The 20,582-nt window shown below is 34.9% G+C and overlaps 1 protein-coding gene across 1 annotated transcript in view; it reads right to left on the bottom strand.

The window, feature by feature from the left end:
* The window catches only part of CFAP47 (cilia and flagella associated protein 47), a 509,602-nt gene that overhangs the window by 333,803 nt on the left and 155,217 nt on the right, over window positions 1-20,582 (bottom strand). The window contains exons 27-30 of the mRNA XM_032883134.1: window positions 16,167-16,267; window positions 11,671-11,799; window positions 10,295-10,526; window positions 572-793 (exon numbers count right to left, since the gene is read on the bottom strand). Of these exons, the coding sequence (XP_032739025.1) occupies window positions 572-793; window positions 10,295-10,526; window positions 11,671-11,799; window positions 16,167-16,267 (684 nt within the window). The remainder of the gene's footprint in view (window positions 1-571; window positions 794-10,294; window positions 10,527-11,670; window positions 11,800-16,166; window positions 16,268-20,582) is intronic.

The raw sequence follows: 20,582 nt of genomic DNA, 5'->3' as shown, positions 1-20,582 counted from the left end.
TATAATGACAAATATTTTTCTTATATTTTCTGTCAACCATTTATGGAAATTTTCACCTGTGTACTATTTTAATACTAAATGACTTAACTATGCAGACTAAAAATTCATAGTATATCTTGAGATTATACTAACAGTATTCTGAGAAATAAAATTATTGGTTTCATCCCTTTGTACTTCCATGGATTAATGTATTTGTCTAGGTGAGAAATCACAAAATGAGATCATGGACCAGAAGAAATAAGTATCACCTGAAAATCCTTATAAATGCAAATTAACATCATAAACTCTGTGGGTAAGGGCCAGCAACCTGTTTAAAAAGCTATCACAAAGATTTGGATAGATGATAAAGCTTGAGAATGAATGCCTTAGATTATCAATTTAATGGCCCATGAAAAGCTTATTTTCTATTATTTATATATTTCACAGTATTATGTATATAGTGGAAACTAAGTAAATATATTATAAAAAGATAAATAATATCAAAATCAATCTATCTACCTATCTACCCATCTACTTATGTATCTATCCAGGCCATAATAACATGTTTAAATTAGTACATCCATGCTCTTACTTGAGAAATTCAAGAACTGATGAATGTTGAAAATGAAGTTGAGTCACCCTTTCAGTATAATCCTTAGGTGAGGACTGACTTGAATGAATTCCAGGTGGCATTTTTCCACTCAAGTGGAGCATCACATCGTATATGGTCTTATTATATTTAGAAAAGTCACTCTGTCTGGAAAATTTTTTGGATGATGAGGGTGATGAGCAGAATTGTATTTTAAATACTTCCCTATGAGGAAACAATTTTAAAATTAAAAAAAAAATCTTAACATGTTATGTTATGAAAAAAATGTTCAATGACTAATGAAGTTCAATTTAAAATCAAATAAGAAATTACAAAATTCACCTTATATAGCTACAATTTGTTAGTACCAATCAGATGTTTTGATAACCCTGGAACTTTTCATTACCTTGTTTTATTTTAAACACACATCATTATCTAATGTTGCAATTGTCAGGTGTGGAAGATTGGACTGTGATTACAAAATGCAAGTGCTTTGGAGAAACAGTAAAGTGCTCTGGACCCAATACCTATTACCTGGTTGAGAAGTTATCCAAACTCTCACTGAACTCAAATTTTATACCGTTTAAATTGGAGATAATAATGCCTATAGTAGTTTTGAAGATCGATGCCAAACATTCATCACACATGTTTAGACAAAAACAAATGTATACATGTTTTCTCAATTTTGTATTTTAAAAATTAGAAGTGCACATCCTGCACACTGGCCTCATAAGTGGACATTCACATTTTAAAGATAAGTCCAGAGAGCTAGTGCTCATATATATTTCTCTGTTCTTTAAATAAGACAGTACAATCTCTATTTCTGATACTTCCCACACTGAGTTATAATGCGTGTTAATTTTTAAATGGAGTTAAAAAAATCCAACCATTACTTGTTGTCTATAGTTTATCAATTATCTAATACTATACGATACTGTCTATTTATTTGCTAGCAATCAGAGTCAAAATGTATCACTAACTTAGACTGATAAATTAAAATGTGCCCAAGGAGCCATTCTGAATGGCAGTTCTCCAGTTCAGTAGCTAGTAGGTCTATATTGCATATCACAGGAAACATTACATTGACTTAGGTAAGGGACTGACTACCATTGCTCAAATGTGGCTCTGCCTCTTACTGTGTGACTTTATGGAAGCTACTTGACTCATCTGTTTCTCAAATTCCTCATTAGTAATGTATATAATAGAACAGTATATCCTGAGGGTACCAACAAAGCAAACAAATATTATATGGAAAAGAATTAACACTGAAAATATTCCTATAAAAAATTATGAAAAGGAGAGATGACCTAAAAAGAATTAAGACATAACTAGGGGCACTGGTTGGGTGTCTGCCTTCAGCTCAGTCATGATCTCAGGGTCCTGAGATCAAGCCCTGCATCAGACTCCCAGTTCAGCAGAGAACCTGCTTCTCCCTCTCCCTCTGCCTCCTGCTCTGCCTACTTGTGCTCTCTATCTGTCAAATGAATAAATAAAATCTTTTAAAAAAGAAAAAAAATTAAGATATAACTAAACAATAACTAAAAAAAGGAGAAAAAGCAACAAGTTGAATACAAATAGAAAAAACAATAAACAATATAAACAGGGGACATAGGGTCCCCACATATTACAGTTTTAAGACACAGATTTTAAAGTAATTGCATGTACTACAATTAAGACTGAGAATTTTGTCACTGAACTATAAATTATATAAAAATATAACTAAATAGAGGGGCCCCTGGGTGGCTCAGGTGGTTAAGCACCCAATCCTTGATTTTGGCTTGGGTCATGATCTCAAGGTCATGAAATCGAGCCCTGCATTGGGTTCTGTGCTCAGTGTGCAGTCTGCTTGAGACACTCTCTCCCTCTACCTCTGCCCCTCTGCCTCCCTCTGCCTCTGCCTCTCCCCCTACCCCCACTTGCTTTCTCCCTCTCAATAAATAAAATCTTTAAAATATATGTATATAACTAAATGGAAAATATGGAAATAAACAAATCCAGTAAGTAAAATTAAGAGACCAATAGACGAAGTTAACAGCAGACTAAATTAAGTGAAGAAATAATTAATGCAGTGGATTATAGGCCATAGGACTATATCTGTACCGTAACAGAGAGGGACAGAAGGATGAAAAATATAGAAGAGTGAGCGAAGGAGAAGAGCCTAAAAGAATGCCTATCAGGATATCAGCTGAGAACTTTCCAAAACTGACAACAAAAAAATCAAACCATACATGAAAGAATCACAATGAATTGCAGTAAGAACAGCTATAAAGAACAGACTCTTTTTGATACAACATTTCCAGATGACCAAGAACATGTGAAAATTTTCTTAATAGCAAGAGCAGTAAGATGTCAGTTCAAACTACACCCATCAGAAAGAGGTAATATTGAAGAGACTGACAATATTAACTGTTTCTTAGAATGCAGAGCAACTGGACCTTTCATATATGACCTGCAGGAGTGGAAATTGGTACAGCCACCTTAGAAAATTGTTTAGAAGTAACCTCTAAAGGTGATCATATTCCTATCTTATGATGTGGCAATTTTACTCCTAACATATATGCCTTTCAAAAATATGAACCAAAAGACATATATTAAAATTTCCATAATAGCATTACTCATAATAGAAAAATATAGAAGCTAGTGAAATATCTATGAACAGAATGATTAAATAACAGAATATTCATACAATGGCCTCATGTGCAGCATTACTGATAATTAACTCTGAAATGCTAAAATGAATCACATGAACATAATGACCAAAAATATCCAGATGCTACAAAAAAATGCAAACTATATGATTCTTCCTACATCAAGTTCAAAAACAGAAAAAACTAATCTTTGGTGTTAGAATTCAGAATAATGGTGACCTCTCTAGGAGATGGAAAGGTAATTAGAAAGAGCAGGATTTAGAGATGTTAGCAATAGCTATTTCCTGGTCTAAGTGTTAGCTACACACATGTTCACATAGTTATATGTTATATATATGTTATATATATGTTATATATATGTTATATATAGTTATATATTCTCCCTATATGTTACATGGTGACAAATATGATAAAAATTAAAAGAAACCTTAAGCTCTGGAGTGTACAGATCTATGCTTACATAATAAAACTTTTTTAAAAAGTACCAAAATCATTACCATAAAAGTCACTCTAGTAATCTCCTTTCAATTATAGAGATCTGGTAGATTGTGTGGGTTATAATAGGACTCTGTTGTGCTGTCAAAGTGACATCTGCACAGGGATTTGTTCTAGGAGTAAAATGAGCGGTTGTTGCACTTGCTTTGCGAACCTTTCTCTATGTGTGTTCTATTTCATGATTTAAAAAGTCAAAAGGAGGGGCTCCTGGGTAGCTCAGTATGTTAAGCGTCTGCCTTCAGCTCAGGTCATGATCCCAGGGTCCTTAGATTGAGCCCCACATCAGGCTTCCTGTTTCTGGGGAGCCTGCTTCTCCCTCTCCTTCCCACTCATGTTCTCTTGCTATCTCTCTCTCTCTTTCAAATAAATAAATTAAATCTTTTACATAAATAAATAAATAATTAAAAAAATTAAAAGTCATGAGGAAACAGCTTGGGTCTTCAAAGTTCTTCTAGAACATGAACACTGACTGAAATTAGCTAGTTAAAATTATTGTTCAGAGGATGATTAAAGGAAAAGGTGATGTTGTTAGTAAATAACTGGATTGCCCATTGAGAACACAAATTATGATGTATAAACTATAGTCTTTTCTTTAATAACTATATGAATGCATATCCCACAAATGTGGACTTTATGTGACTTAAAAGCTTGATAATTGTTAAAAATATTCCTTTTCCTCTTATTTATATATTAAGATATTAAATGATTTTAAGTTTCTAATTCAATTATGAGAGTCCTCCTACTTTGGAGATTGAAAATATGCACAAGCAAAAGTCTCAGTGTACTTATGTCAGATCTATCTTTCTAGGAACAAAACCACATACCACTATCACCAGCAAGCAAGTAGTAAAATGGTTAAAGAAGGAAACTATCTTGAAAAGAATTATAAAATGATTCATTATTCTTACCGCAATGTGGAGCAATGAAAAGTACTCAAGGAAGCCAACTCTAATCAGTTATTTAACCACTCCTATTTTAACAGGAACGTCTAAAGACACATTTTTGTGACTGTGTTAGACATGGCTAGCTGCTCAGAAATGGAGAAACTTTATGTTTATATTATTAAATTTACCAGCAATCTTGCCAGCAGCTCAAAGTGGCAAAGGAAAAACATACCCCCGCCACACACACACATTATAGAAAACATCAGAACTTCTTACATCAAACTGGGGGGAAATCCTGTGCAAGGGAGGAGAAATATTGTTAATGAAATATCATTTGGTATGTGTTTAGAAAAGATGGGTTTTATATTTATCTTCCACTGTCAGACAGAAGAGCTGGTAAATATAATGAATGATATAAAAAATGCACAACACTACTAACATAATCCTAGTTAAATTTAATATTAACGGCTAATATTTATTGAACGCTTACTAGGTCCTATGCTCTGTTCTAATAAAGATATTACTACTTCTAAGTATCACAACAACCCTATAAGGTAGGCATTATAATTACCTCCTTTTTACAAATGAGGAAACAGAGGCACTGAGTAACTATTTTATTTTACATGCTCTCATTATAAATGGTAGAACATTCCATTAATTAATTTGATTTCCTGTGAGATTCTATATACTCACCTACATGCAAACTTCTGGGATAAAATGTAGCTTCGAAACAATTTGAACCCTGTCCCCTAAGCTTCCTGACTGGTATTCCCAGATGTGCTCTTGGTGTGTGGCAGCTGGAAGGAGGTACATGTTGGAGTGGAAGTTTGGACTAGCAATGCTAAGTACTGCAATCACTTCTGCCAGATGCAGTGGAATTGCCACTAGGATTTAAATGTTTCTGTGATCAGCTCTTTAGAGATCTTCCCAGTAGTGTTTGGAAAAAATGTTAGTTCCCACAATTAATCCAACTTGAAGTGAGTGGACTATAATATTAAGTACATTTCCTCTAATGATTTCTAAAACATAAATTGTGTTCTTTTATATTTTTCAATAGCTATTTCCACCTTTTGGTGATTTGGGGAAGGGATAAAAATAAGTAATATTTAGGGGACTCTAAGAGTTGAAAACAGACTACTAATCAATAAAGGTAATCTCCTCAAATAATTGGTTCCTGCTATTCCACCTGAATATCTTTCAAATCAACAAATGAAATGGGCCATATCGCCTGTCTGCTGCAAATTGGTGTTTGTAAAGAGTGAAATTACCTGGGATAATACACCAATAAAGCAGCATTTCTGACAACCTGTATCTCCAGATTCAAGAAAGGTGATGCATCAATATGTCAAAAAATGTTCAATAATGTTAAAAGGAAAATAAAAAGTTTTTGCTATCCGCACCATAATTCACAACGATTTCTAGTCTTCCAGGACTAGTGTATTGGATGACTCTCCAGTGGGGATCTATTGTATATAAGGCCAGGCGATTCCACTTTCCCTATTAAGATGACTGACTTCACTAGCATTCATGGCTTGCCCAGGAATTTGAGCTTCACTTGATCTGAAATCCTAGACTTACTTAGCCGATAAACATTAGGATTACATAGCTCTCCTCAGTTCTAGACTACTGTATTCTTAATCTTATTGAACTGATATACATAACCATAGGGACTTATATTACCCAGTCTAAAAACAAAGGCAAAAATGCCAAATGGTGAAGCTCATGTCTTTCAAGTGTTAAACTTTCCCAAATCTTAATTTGATCCTGTAATAATTAGCAAGTGGCATAATGCTTAAAAGAACTATCTCTGGGGTAGAATGCTGGGATTCAAATCCTTACTCTGCTATTTATCAGCTGAGTGACCTTGGGAAAGTTACTAATTCTCTCTGCCTCAGTTTCTCATCAGTAAAATGGGGATAATAATAATAATAGTACCTATCTCACAAGGTCATTATAAAGGATAACTGAATTAATATCCACAAAGCACATATAATTATGCCTTGTTCATAGTAAGAGTCCAATATATATGAACCATTATTGTTAATAAAATAACATCACAAAATTATTTTTAAAGGAATAAGGTAAGAGACATATGCCAAGCAAGTTCAGTGGGGCATGGATTACTAGACCACAATAATGAAAGCAATAACAGAAATGATAGTCATTAATCTGGGATTAGTGGAAGAGTAAAACTATAGAAAACTATGAGAAGGAAGATCAACTTTCTCTTCAAGATGATAAAATGAACATGCCTGCTTATCTTCTCTCCCACTCAAAATACTGCTGAAATGTCAGAAAGACTACACACCTGTAACAACACTAAAGTTGGGAAAAGAACCATTAGTATACCAACTCTGAAGAAAATCTATAAAACAAAGAATGGATAGAATTATATTGAGGAATAAATTAAAATGATGGACTGTACACCAGTAGGCTGCAGGGGAAAAGGACATCATTTTTCTGAAAGGAACATTAGAGAGTCACCAAGATTACACCTGGCAGATACAGAGGAAGGAAGTGACCTTCAGTACAGTAATCATGATGATTAATTCAAGGACCATATCTGGAAGAGATATTTGAGAAGGCATGCATCCAAAACACAAAAACAGGATGCCATTATGAAAGAAACAGATGGAAGGAAGGAAGGAAGGAAGGAAGGATAACACAGAGTTCCTAAAAAAACAAAACGAAAAACACCAATTTAAAAATTTTATAGAATGGGGTGCCTGGGTGGTTCAGTTGTTAAGCGTCTGCCTTTGACTCAGGTCATGATCCCAGTGTCCTGGGATCAAGCCCCACATCAGGCTCTCTGCTCAGTGGGAAGCCTGCTTCTCCCACTCCCACTACCCCTGTTTGTGTTCTCTCTCTTGTTCTCTCTCTGTCAAATAAATAAATAAAATCTTTTAAAGAATAAAAAATAAATAAAATTTTTATAGAAGACTAAAAGAGCAAATGAAGAAGATCTATATACATAAGGAGCACCTAAAAGGCTCAGTCAGTTAAGCGTCCAACTCTTGGTTTCAGCTCAGGTCATGTTCTCAGAGTCGTTGAACTGAGCCCCACATTGGGCTCCGAGCTCAGCAGGGAGTATGCTTGAGATTCCCTCACTCTCTTTCCCTCTACTCCTCTCTCTGCTTGTGCTCACATGCATGCACTCTCTCTCAAATAAATAAATAAATAAATAAATAAATATATTTTTTAAAAGAAGACCTACACATGTAAGAAAGCAAATACAGAAAAAGATGAAAATCATAGGACAAAACTGAAAGTGGTATAAAAGATGCACCATCATTCTAAAAGGAGATGAAGAAACAAAGAGAATAGAGAAAAACAGAAAAGAGAGGGCAGGAAAGAGGAGGGAGGGGAGAACAGTCAAAAGATGAGTTTTCTAAGTGAAAGGGCCTAAAGAATAGCAAGTAGATTGAATGATATAAAATATTCCCACACTCAGATTTTATTTCAGAAATTGCAGATTAGCGAAGAAATGGGAACCATAAAATAATTCTGAAAGAGTGAACAAAATATGAAATCAGACTTATGAGAAAGACTGAGTGAGTCCAGATGATGGGGTAATATAGGAAGCATTGAGTTGGGGGGTTTACCATGAAAGTATCCTCTTAGCTTGAGAGTCCATGATTAAAAGATTCCAAATAAAGAATTAGCAGTGAATAACACTGTTACTTGAACAGCTTTTATTTATTTAGAGATATTTGGTTTGGGGTAGCTTTCTTCCTAGGGCTAGAGAAAGGTCCCCATATTCCTCTAGAACTGTCTTTCCCCAAGCAGTACCCAATGACGTGATTGGGTACCCAACTATCAAAATAGCAAGGTACAGCAATGTAACTCATTAGTAAGGATATAAATTAGAAAACGTACTAGTGGGACGCCTGGGTGGCTCAGTTGGTTAAGCAGCTGCCTTCGGCTCAGGTCATGATCCCAGCGTCCTGGGATCAAGTCCCACATCGGGCTCCTTGCTCTGCAGGGAGCCTGCTTCTCCCTCTGCCTCTGCCTGCCATTCTGTCTGCCTGTGCTCGCTCTCTCTCTCTCTCTCATAAATAAATAAAATCTTTAAAAAAAAAAAAGAAAACGTACTAGAAAATCACCCAAAAATAAAATATATTTTTAAAACCTTATATTATCTGATCCAGTGATCCTACTCTGAAATCCTTCCTATGTAACATCTAGAAATATCTACTACTACTTACAAACAGATACCTTGAATCCGGGCATCATTTACATTAGGAAAATATAGAACAAAGTAACAGAAGTAAATACCCCCAAATTAATGAGAATGTGCAAGCATATAAAGATGCATAAATCCAATAACAAACAACAAATTAGCAATCATTACAGTAAAACTACACAGAAAATAAAAATTAAGATCATAAGCTCTATAAAAAACAACAAAAATGAAAATACTTAAAAGCAAAATTTCCGGGATGCATCCAACATGAAATAAAGACATAAATGTATAGACCTGAAAATAATTAAGCATACAAGTTTAAAGAAGTGAATTATAAAGAAAAAAAATCAACATTAAATTGTTTAGAAAACATAGAAATGGATAAATTGATTTCAAAATTTATTCATCACAGGAGACATAAAAGTATATGTACAATAAAAACTAAATAAAGTTATAAATGAGAAAAAGACTATGAACATATCAATAATACTAGTAGTCACTACTGTCAGATAATGAATTTTAAATGTCTGATCAATGATCTCCCCTAAAAGGAAAATAAATCATTAAAATTTATTCAAAATACATACGGTTTTTAGTAGAACAAATAGCAAAGCAGAAAACTGAAAAATTAACAGAATAACTTCTCTAAAAAATTCCCTGGATTCAGGTGATTTTATGATCAAGCCTGTAAATTTTCAGTGTATCTGCTGTATTCATTTTTCTCAGCATAGGTAAAGATTAAATATTCATTCTATGAAGTGGATATTATCCCATTAATTTAAAAAACCAAAAAAAAGATAACTTATAGGAACACTATAGATTTAGCATAACCTAACTCACTTCCGAATATAAATGCTGAGTAATAAAAAGCACATGAAAGAGGGAAGTAAATACACTGTCTACCTGACCATACTCTAGATGGAGGGCTGACAGTTCCTTTATATATACATGTGGAATTTCCAAAGTTTTCAGATTTAAAATGGCTTTCTCACCCATAATTTACCCGTTGTCATTTGACAGATGAGGAAAGCGAGGTTCAGAGATTTTCAGTACTGACCTCAAGTCATACGTTGTTTAGAAGAAATTTTAGAAAGCATACCTATACCAGGGGAATATCTGGTTCAGTCTTGGTTTCCGCTCAGGGCATGATCTCAGGGTCCTGAGGTCATGATCCCTGTGGAGCCTGGCCTGGAGCTTCAAGTGGTGCCCCGAGTGTGGCTCCATGCTCAGGGCAGTCTGTTGGAGATCCTCTCCCTCTGCCCCTCCTCCCAGGTGCGCATGCACGTGCACGTAAACTCTCCCTTTCTCAAATAAATAAATCTTTATTTTAAAAAATATGTAACTATACCAAAGTATTTATAGTTGTGTCCTTATGCTTTTCTTAGTCACCTCCTCCTAATTTACCAGTGTAGAATAAATCATTTAACATTATGTTTCACCTAAAACCACCCCAATGAGTAGACTACATTTTATTACATGATATAAAGCAAGTTTTAGAGAAACACATAGCTATTACCTTCTTATTGTTTCTGGAATAGAAAGAGAATGGGGTCCTTCAGGCCAGCCGAAGAGACTGAACCAGGTCTGAGCAGCATTTACAACCTTCTCAAAGAAGACATATGCCTTTGTTCCTTCTTCAGGAGAAAACCATTGCTCATTTTTCTCCTCCTCTTCCATGGCTCTATCATTGTATTTCTTCGATGTTTTATTTTTGCCTGACTTCAAACTTTCATGTATTATTTCAATTCCTGAAATTCACATTTGTTTGTAAAAAAGGGTTACATCACCATGCAGTAAAATATTCTGTTGGCTATTGCTATTTGTATGTAGACAAATAAAGCAAATTTAAAAATTATGTTATGCTCACAAAGAAATTCTGAGTCAATTTACTGTATATTGAAAATAAGAAAACAGATTTATTTTCAGATACCTAACAGAAATACTTTAAAAATTGTTGAATTTCAATTTAAAAAACCATCAAATTTTCTTCTTGCCATAATGGTATGTGAAAACACTCCCCAAAATGGAATGTTTCATTTCTAACTACACATGTAAAATATTTTGACCATTCTTCAGTTCTACTTAATAGAATTAAACCTTAGATGGAAAACTTAATATTGGTTTAAAATACTGGTTTCATATTCAAAATGACTTTTTATCCAAGTGAAACACTTTAATAAAACAAAACATTTCAAGGTAGAGAAATGTTCAAGGATATAAAATGATTTTATATTTTTTTTCACAAATATCTACATAATGGCACAAGTACACAGTCATTTAAAAACCTCACAATATTTAATTTGGTTGGTCCATTCAATAAATAGGAAAATGTTCAGTATTACCCATATCCAGAGAAAGGAATATTTGAATAGTTAACTACAAAAGATACTACCAAATTCATATCTTTATCTATTTATGTGTTCATCTCTTTCTAAGATAGGTAATACTGGATCCAGCTAAATAATTGGCAGTAAAACCCATAATCTGGCATATGGTACCTGGGATGTCACAGCAAATTTAGAGGGGCTCGACAGGATATTTAACATTTTAGTTAAATATCACTACTGCATATGCTGGATAGCACATGAATTACTACTCTCAGCTTTTTCAACCAAAACATTTAATAAAGGGAATTGCTTGGTACATCTTTTGACCTGGGTGAAAAGTACTGAGATACTAAATATACTGTGAACAGAAAACATTAGAGAATCTCTGTTCCACATCATTGGAGAGAGTTCCCCAAGGAGATGACCCACTTAAAACTAATGAAAAATTCATGTTTTTCTTCATGGATTTCTTCTTACCTAAAAAAGCCTAGTTTTCAATCAATAATACTAAACAGATCATGTTATGAACTGGGTTTGCTCGGTACAATATATATTTGCTACGTACCAACAAATAATCTTCTCTCTGCAGGCTCAGCATCATTAAATTTAGTAGGAGCAGGAGAGGATAAACCAGGTTCTTGGGAGGGAACAGAAACATTGTCTCTATTCTTCACAGAACTGTCATCTTTACCTACTAATGATACATTGGAACATAGTAAGTCAACAAGCATTTGTGAATTCACTCTCAAATTACTGAACCTGAATTTCATAATTTTCTATATAATATATATTACATATAATACACACACACACACATACACATACAGAGAGTAAAAAAAAAAAATTAAGTATAAATGTCCATTATACTTAAAATAAGATGTCAAGGAAAAGGCTGTTAAAAGCTGATATGGTTTTCTGAACTGAATTAATTTTATTCAACAAAGCCATTACTATGGCGTATCAAAGGTTGTGGAGAATGACCAATGCTCAACTTCAGGATAAATAAAGATATGTAAACCATTTTAAATGTTTCTACACTAAAATTTTTGGATTATACATGGTACTCAAAATTTAATATAAGAAGAGCAATTTCTCCCTAGTTAATTTTCTGGAATGAAATCACTGCTTGGTTTTGAGTTGACACCATTTTGCACAGCTTTCAATCTCTATTCCAGTTAGAACTGTTGTATATACACTAGAATTTGCCACCATGGTAATCAACCAAACTAAACCAAAGGCAACATTAAGAAAAGGCAGCATAAGTGAATGGAATATTACTCAGGCATCAGAAAGGAAGAATACCGATCATTTGCATCGACATGGATGGAAATGGAGGGTATCATGTTAAGTGAAATAAGTCAAGCAAAGAAAGACAATTATATGGTTTCACCCATATGTGGAACATCAGCAATAGCGCAGAGGACAACAGCTGAAGGGAGGGAAAACAGAAGGGGGAGAAATCAGAGAGGGAGATGAACCATGAAAGACTATGGACCCCAGGAAACAAACTGAGGGTTTCAGAGGGGAGGGAGGGTGGGGGGATAGGGTAACCAGGTGATGGGTATTGAGGAGGGCACATGTGGTGATGAGCACTGGGTATTTTTTACAACTCATGAATCATTGAACACTACATCAAAAACTTATGATGTACTATATGCTAGCTAACGGAACATAATAAAAAATAATAATAATAAAATAAATAAATAAAAGGAAAAAAAGAAAAGATAGTATATGTGAACTAAGGCCAGATTATCTATCTACCTATTTTCTATCTATTCACATATATGTATATGTATATGCATATATAAATACGCATAATGTAATTCTGTCAGAAAAGCATAGCCTTTGCAGTTAGAAATTTCTGATTTGAAATCTTGGCACTACAATTCCTGAGCTATTAAACTATGGGGATGCTGTATAAGTTCTCTGAAACATGTTTTTATCCATGAAATGACACTAAAGGTTCTGAGTTCATGAATCTATTATAAGGGTTACTTTACAGGCAATAACACAGATAAGTAAGCTGGCATATACTAAGTTCCTTCTATTTTTTCAGTACAAATTCAGTCAGAATTTACCAGAGAATGTGCATATCTCTGCAATACTACACCACAATAGACTTCATAAACATGAGCCTTAGAAAATTCAATGACAGAATGATTCATTGTGGATGCATTAGGCAATATCTTTTCAACTTACCATCAAATAATAAAAACTTTCTAATGGGGTAGAAATCCACATCTGTACTCTTCAACTAAAGGTAATGATTGATATAAAAGTCTGTATTCAGTGTATTAGCTAGAACAAATAAATCATACTCCTTTACTTTTTAAAATAGTTAATGTGCTTTAAGATTTCACCTTTACTGAACATATCATACTCTAGAGCACAGGAGCTAAGTGTGTAGATTCCAAGGTCTTACAAATTTGGTTGGAATTCCCTGGAGCAAGCTGCTCAAACTCTTTATGACTCAGTTTCTTAATCTGTCAAGTGAAATTAATAAGAGTATCGCACTCAGTTGTTGGGGGCACTAAATGAAATAACAAACACAAGGTGCTTACTTAGCAGAGCACCCTAAGCCTGGGAAGCACTAAATATATATTATAGGGGCACCTGAGTGCCTCAGTGGGTTAAGCCTCTGCCTTTGGCTCAGGTCATGATCTCAGAGTCCTGGGATGGAGACCCTCATTGGGCTCTCTGCTCAGCAGGGAGCCTGTTTCCTTCTCTCTCTGCCTGCTGCTCTGCCTACTTGTGATCTCTGTCAAATGAATAAATAAAATCTTTAAAAATGTATATATATATTATAAATTTTACTCTAGATATTTCTAAAGATATATTAGAATATTTAAAACTCACATCTTTCTATGGTAATATTTAGTGAAATTGATGTATTGTTTTTAATCTGCAGATTTCATACTCAATCACCATACAAGCACTAAAATTCTATTCATATTTTTCCTCTTAAAGAAATAGCAATATTTTATACAGTAACTCCTCATTATTTTTTGGAGGATATTGTGAAAAAAATAAGAGTGTTAAAGCAATAATAATAGCAGATATGATAGCAATAATACAAAAATGATAATAGTAATAATAATAATTTTCAGTTATTTACTCCATGAGTCCTCACAAAAGCCTTTTGAAATAGATACTGTTAGCACCCATTATTCTCTTACCGTGCACATTTTGTTAAATAACAGATGTTTGAGGATCTGAGAATTAATGATAAAAGCAAATGGCAAAATGGTGAGATTAGAACACAAAATAGAATTTCCACCCAGGTTCTGTGATACTTCATCCACTGCTCTTTCTATTATGTTGTATTATCTGAAATCTGCCCCCCACCTAGTACATTAGAAGAATATAAAAATATAACATCAGGATCAAGCAGAAAATCTTTTACATTTTGAGAACGTGTATAAAATTTGTAATATGTATGTGCTCAGAAGGAACAGTCAGAGAGGTGAGAAGATGATGTGGAAGTCCAGAGTCTGATGAGAGGTTGGTGGGGGGAGGGGCTGTCAGTAGTATAAGCCTCTGCGCAGTAGTGGGGTAATAGTAGTATAATGGAAGACTGTTCTCCCTCACCCCTAACATGTCCTTCCCAGTAAAGAAAGCTATGGTGCTCTAATTATTTAGCTTCCTTTGCTTTTTGTTCTCCCCCTGTCTGGGAAATCAAGTGTTTTATGTGACTGGTAAATGTGCAAAGATTAAATCAGGAACGCAAGGCCTAGATTCACCTTTTTTCTCTTTGAGAACAAGCCTATTCAATGAGAGGATATAATCTCCTCTCTCTTCCTTGTTGTCATCCTGCACAGGCCCCCAAAGCAGCTAAGAGTGGGGCATGATTTGAAGGGCAAGGTCACTGGATGAAGGGATTCAGATGGAGGGATGGCCTAAATCAGGAGAGAGTCCCGTCTCTCCCAGCTTTGATAGGAAAGATGATGGGTTCGAACGCATGCTTGGTATTTGGAAATTCAGAGTATTCCTGCCTGATGGTCTTTATTTCTTCTGAAAATTAGAGAAAAGGTCAGGTCCTGAGACTGAGGAAGAACAGGACTGAATAGATTTCGTAAGAGTGGTAAACATTTGAAGAAGCAAGTGGAGAACAGGGGAAAACTGGTTACAAACATGGAAAAGATCTCCAATTCAGCCCTGAAACAAAGCCTTGACAATCTACGCAGAAAGAATGTTTTCCCACTCCTCATTCCTTTCTCCTCCTCTGAGATTTACTCCATCAATCATTTGCCACTGTGTCTTGCATTTCAAATTTCTCAGCTCAGTAGTTTCTTTCCTGTTGTTCTCAGTCTCTCACCATTTCCCCTGCAGCAACTCCTAGCCAGCCTACTGATCACACTTTCCCATTTTAATTCAGCTCTCATCCCAACAGTTATTTCCTTTCTAAATCACTGATATTCAGAAATCACAGAAGATTCCCACTATTACAGAATAAAAGGTACAGCCCATCAGACGCCCATGCTTTCTCTAAACTGCCCTTTGCCCAGATTATGCTGCTCATGATCATTTGTCAAACTCTACAGAGATGTCATCTCTTCTATAAAGTTATCCCAGACACCAAAAGTCAGCATTAGCCTCTGTACCACACCCACATTTCCAACATTACAATGGGCTCTTACTTCAATCTTCTTTGTATTTATTTGTGTCTTTCACTAGATTTTCAACTTCTGCAATTAAGAGACACTGCCATATTCTGCTCTCAAGGCTAACTACAGCTCTTAGAAATGGCAGGAGTTTAATAAATAGCTGTTAATTTTTTAAAAATATTTTACTTATTTGACAGAGAAAGCATGCTTTGTGAGCGCAAGCAGGGGGAGTTGTAGAGAGAGGGAAAAGCAGGCTCCCCACTGAGCAGGAAGCCCAACACAGGGCTCCATGCCAGGACCCTGGGATCATGAGCTGAGCAGACGGCAGACACTTAACTGAGACACCCAGGTGCCCCATATCTGTTAATTTTAAAGTCATATTATTTCCAGGTGTCAGCCCTGGGATAATAAGAATGTATACAGTGAGAATAGGAGACAATAGTCATATCTAACTTACCATCCTTTAAAATAATTGTTTGCTTATCAAGATGAGTTGCCATATATGGGTAAATGGTAAGAAGACAGTTTTCTGCTGTTGCAGTAACTGGAAGCAAAAACCTACAAGTGAAAACATTGCATTTCAATAAAATAAAATTGTCAGATACAGTAAATACAATGAAATATTTTTTAAATATCCTGGATGGTTTAAATGATCAAGACATGAATTATTCATTTTTCTTTCCACCTGTTTTGTTTTTCTTAACCAACTACTATAACTATTTTAATGGTTTAAGACTATTTACTTTTAAAGCTTTTAAAGGAGATTGTTAACTTCACTGTCAAGTGTGCTCTAGAATTCCGCTTATAATTATACAAGGTTCACAAACAGATTCAGGAAGTTTTAGAATTGAAGAAGCCTCAGAATTAATTTACTCACCTTCTTCTTTTATCGAATTCCTGACAAACGGTATCTAGTCTCAGCTGACACTACTAGGGAGACACTACCCGAGTGACACTCAAGCCTCACGGACAACCCATTTCATATTCGGAGAGCTCTAAGTTCAGACCTTCTGTTTCAGGGCAACACAGAACAAAATCTATGATCTGATCTCCATTATATACCTTCAAATACTTAAAAACAGTTACTGCATTTTCTCTAGTCTTTCTCTTCTTCAAATTGAAAACATTTAGAAGATTCAAGATTTCTTTCAACTACAAGGTCTCCACATACCATCTGCCTTCTTCGGATGATATTTTATTTTGTGTTTGTCCTTTAGAGGTATCTGAGAACTGAAAGCAACGCTACCAAAGTCATTCAACCACTAGAGTATTAATCTCTTCCACAATGGACACACTATTAAACTACTTTATAAAAAGCATTGTGAACTTTCTTGTTAATAAGACCCACAAAACACTCTAAGATTATATTGGGCCTGTCCAATTTATGCAACAACTCTGTCCTTGCCCAATTTTTTTTTAAAGTAGGTTCTATGCCCCACATGGGTTGTAAGTCACAACCCCGAGATTAATGAGTCAGGGGTTCTACCAATGGAGTCAATCAGACACCCCCAACTGATCTTTTAACAGAAGTACTATATTTTAGATCTATACCACTATAATACTGGATTATTGGTTTAATTTATGCATTATAGCAATTATCAAGATAATTTCATTCTTGCATCCGCCATGTATCATATTAGCCATTCTATGTAGCATATGGTCACTGAAAAGATGAAATGATGAAATCTGTGTTATAATCCAAATTGATACAAATAAAATACAGGATAGGATGAGACCAAGAAAAACTCTGTAGCTGAAATATAATGAGCTGTCAGGGACATTAAAATAAACATATGTTACATGTAAAGGAATTGATTTTCCCCTCAGTTCTGCATAGTTTCTCATAAGGAATGCATTACATTTTTCTCTCTACCAACTGCTGTGCATTAAAATATTGCAAACTATACATATTCAACATTGTCTTGTTTGACCAACCCTAATCATTCCATTCCATCATCCTAAACACATGTATCAGAATGCCCTAGTCAGGATTAAATTGTATTTCCATAATTGTTTTTTTCTATAGGATGTCCTTTTTAAAATGAAATTTAAAATTCCTTGATAGCATGAATCATTACTTCTATATATTATGTATTTATGCTACATGTAGTGATCAATCAAAATTCCATTAGCTGCCCAACTTTAACTAATATTTTTCAGATTAAATAACATAGGTTATCCAAAGATACCATTATCAATGTTACCTTAGAGCCAAAAATGCTTTCTGCTTTAACAGTGACTGCAGGAAAAGGAAAAACAGAAAGGAAAAAAAAGACTACTCCAGCAAATGCTGTGGCTACTCTGCCCTTATGTCCTTATCCCCGAGGATGTAATTTCTTTGTGGTCGGCTCCCATCCTCTGGGTGGGAATAGTTGGGTAACTGTAACCTTCAAGAACCAATGTTGGATTGCTAGAACTGCTGAAAGCTTCAATTGCCTTGGGAGTTTATGGTCCCCTCAGTAATGCCACAGTCAGCACCTATATGGTTCAGGAATTTGAAAGACCAGTTTGTTTGTTTCAAATAGGACAAAACTCTGCGGTGTAACTTTATCGCTAGAGGATCCCATGGGATCAAGCTGAGGTTGGGACTCTGACTTAAATTTCATTTTATTTGGGATGACTGATTCCATGTTCTGCTTCCCCTACCTTGTTTATTCCTGGCAGTTCTTCCTTAATAAACCACATATCCATGAATCCTCATCTAAAAGTCAGCTTGTGGACAACCCCTACCCAAAACAACAATCAAGTGAACTAAATGAATGATACTGCTTAAAGAAGCAGTATCATTTGAAACAATTATAAAATGGTATAGAACTAAAGAAAATGAGGGTGAAGTAAAATTCAATGAAATGGGAATAAATATTGTAATCTTTCTTCTTATAAAACTAGTTTGTTGCAGATGATAACATTGATTTCAGATACTCCTCAGAATAAAGAATAACCAATGGATACAAAATTCATTTGACTACATTCTTCTATGGAGCACATGATACAGAAATTATACAAATTGCACAGCATAAGAATATGGACACTTTATACAATAATATCATTATGATTAAAAATACATTAAAACAGGGGCGCCTGGGTGGCTCAGTGGGTTAAAGCCTCTGCCTTCAGCTCAGGTCATGGTCCCAGGATCCTGGGATCGAGCCCCGCATTGGGCTCTCTGCTCAGAAGGGAGCCTGCTTCCTCCTCTCTCTCTGCCTGCCTCTCTGCCTACTTGTGATCTTTGTCTGTCAAATAAATAAATAAAATCTTTAAAAAAATAAAACAGACACAGGACTTACAGTCAATAATATTAATACTCTATACTTTAACAAAAGTATCTCTGGGAAAATAGGGTACCTTATCAGAGAATAATGGTATTATTTATGGATTCTCTATACCAATCTACATAGCCAGGAACCATTAGTGGTAGAGAATTTACTCTAAAAATACTCAAAACTACAGTAACAGTAAAATGACTATAAGATTGTACAGTAACAGTGAAGTAACTCTGACATTATGGGTTTTGGTTCCATTTGGAGATTTAAATAGCAATCATCACACATAGGTGATTTAGAAGAGTTCCAATGGGCAAAAATCAGGATGGACATTCCTGGCAACAGAGTCGATATGATGCAGATGTTGGTGGTGACAGAAATGGGCTTGAACTATTTGTGGCAACTACTGTGCTGGGCTTTTAAAATGCATTATTTCATTTTCATAAATCTTCTCAACAGTCTTTGAGGATACATATTATTAACTTTCTCAGACTTTAGTTATAAGAGCAAGGTCCAGAAAAAGTCAACAATTGTTTAAAGTCACACAATTAAGAAATAGAGAGCCCAAGGTCAAGTTCAATATACCTGAAGCAAAGCTATGCTCTTGGCCACTGCATAAGAATGAATGGTTAGCTTCCAGATCTGGCTTGCTGCACATATGCTCAAAGTTACCAAGTTTGGATAGAGTCACTTATATGATGATGGATGAAAGTGCTTAGAAATATTTTTTATCAATTATCTCATTAAACAGCATGCATTTTAATACTTCTAGTGTTCTAATAATGTTAAATTATATAAATTCTTATAAGGAGCTGTTTTAAATAAAAGCCTTTTCTGGAAGCTGTAAATATTCTCCTGGATTCTACGGAAGAAATTTTTTTTTTAAGATTTTATTCATTTATTTGAGAGAGAGAAAGCATGAGAGAAAGAGAGAGCACGACGGAGGGAGAAGCAGACTCCCTGCTGAGCAGAAAGCCTGATGTGGGACTCTATCCCAGGACTCCAGGATCATGACCCAAGCCAAGGGCAGAAGCTTACCTGACTGAGCTAACCAGGGACCACAAGGGAGAAATATTTTATTTCAGATGCTCTCCTCAGTAAACAATAAGCAACACTTATAAAATTGACATAAATAAATTCTCCTGTTGGACACATGAAAATTCTTACAGAAGTGGAAAGTTTGCAGTTGGGTATGGAAACAAAAGGTATTGCTGTACCCTAGGGAACAATGCAAAATGAGAGGATAAGAAAAACTCTGGCTGCTTTCTACCTCCCACTGTTTTAGATTAAGACCACCATGCACAAACTATGAATACTTTAGTATGATAAATCAATCAGTAAATGCCATAATATGTGGACAGTCAAATATGGAGTGCACAATTTATTTTTATCCTTTGTCATTTTCAGGCTCACCTGAAATTTCTCATTAATGATTTATTTTTCCTCTACCTCAACATTGTACTTTTTTCTAAATTCACAGAATTGAAAGACTAGTAAAATAAACATATATGTACCCTTCACCCGGTTCAGCAATTACTATTTTGCCACATTAATTTCTTTCTTCTATTTAAAATTTATTTTCTTAAAATGTGCATGTACACAAATTTATC

This window comes from Lontra canadensis, unplaced genomic scaffold (genome assembly GCF_010015895.1).
Source record: "Lontra canadensis isolate GAN:19392208 unplaced genomic scaffold, GSC_riverotter_1.0 scaffold86, whole genome shotgun sequence".
Lineage (NCBI taxonomy): Eukaryota > Metazoa > Chordata > Mammalia > Carnivora > Mustelidae > Lontra > Lontra canadensis.
This window is presented reverse-complemented; position numbering and strand designations above follow the sequence as displayed.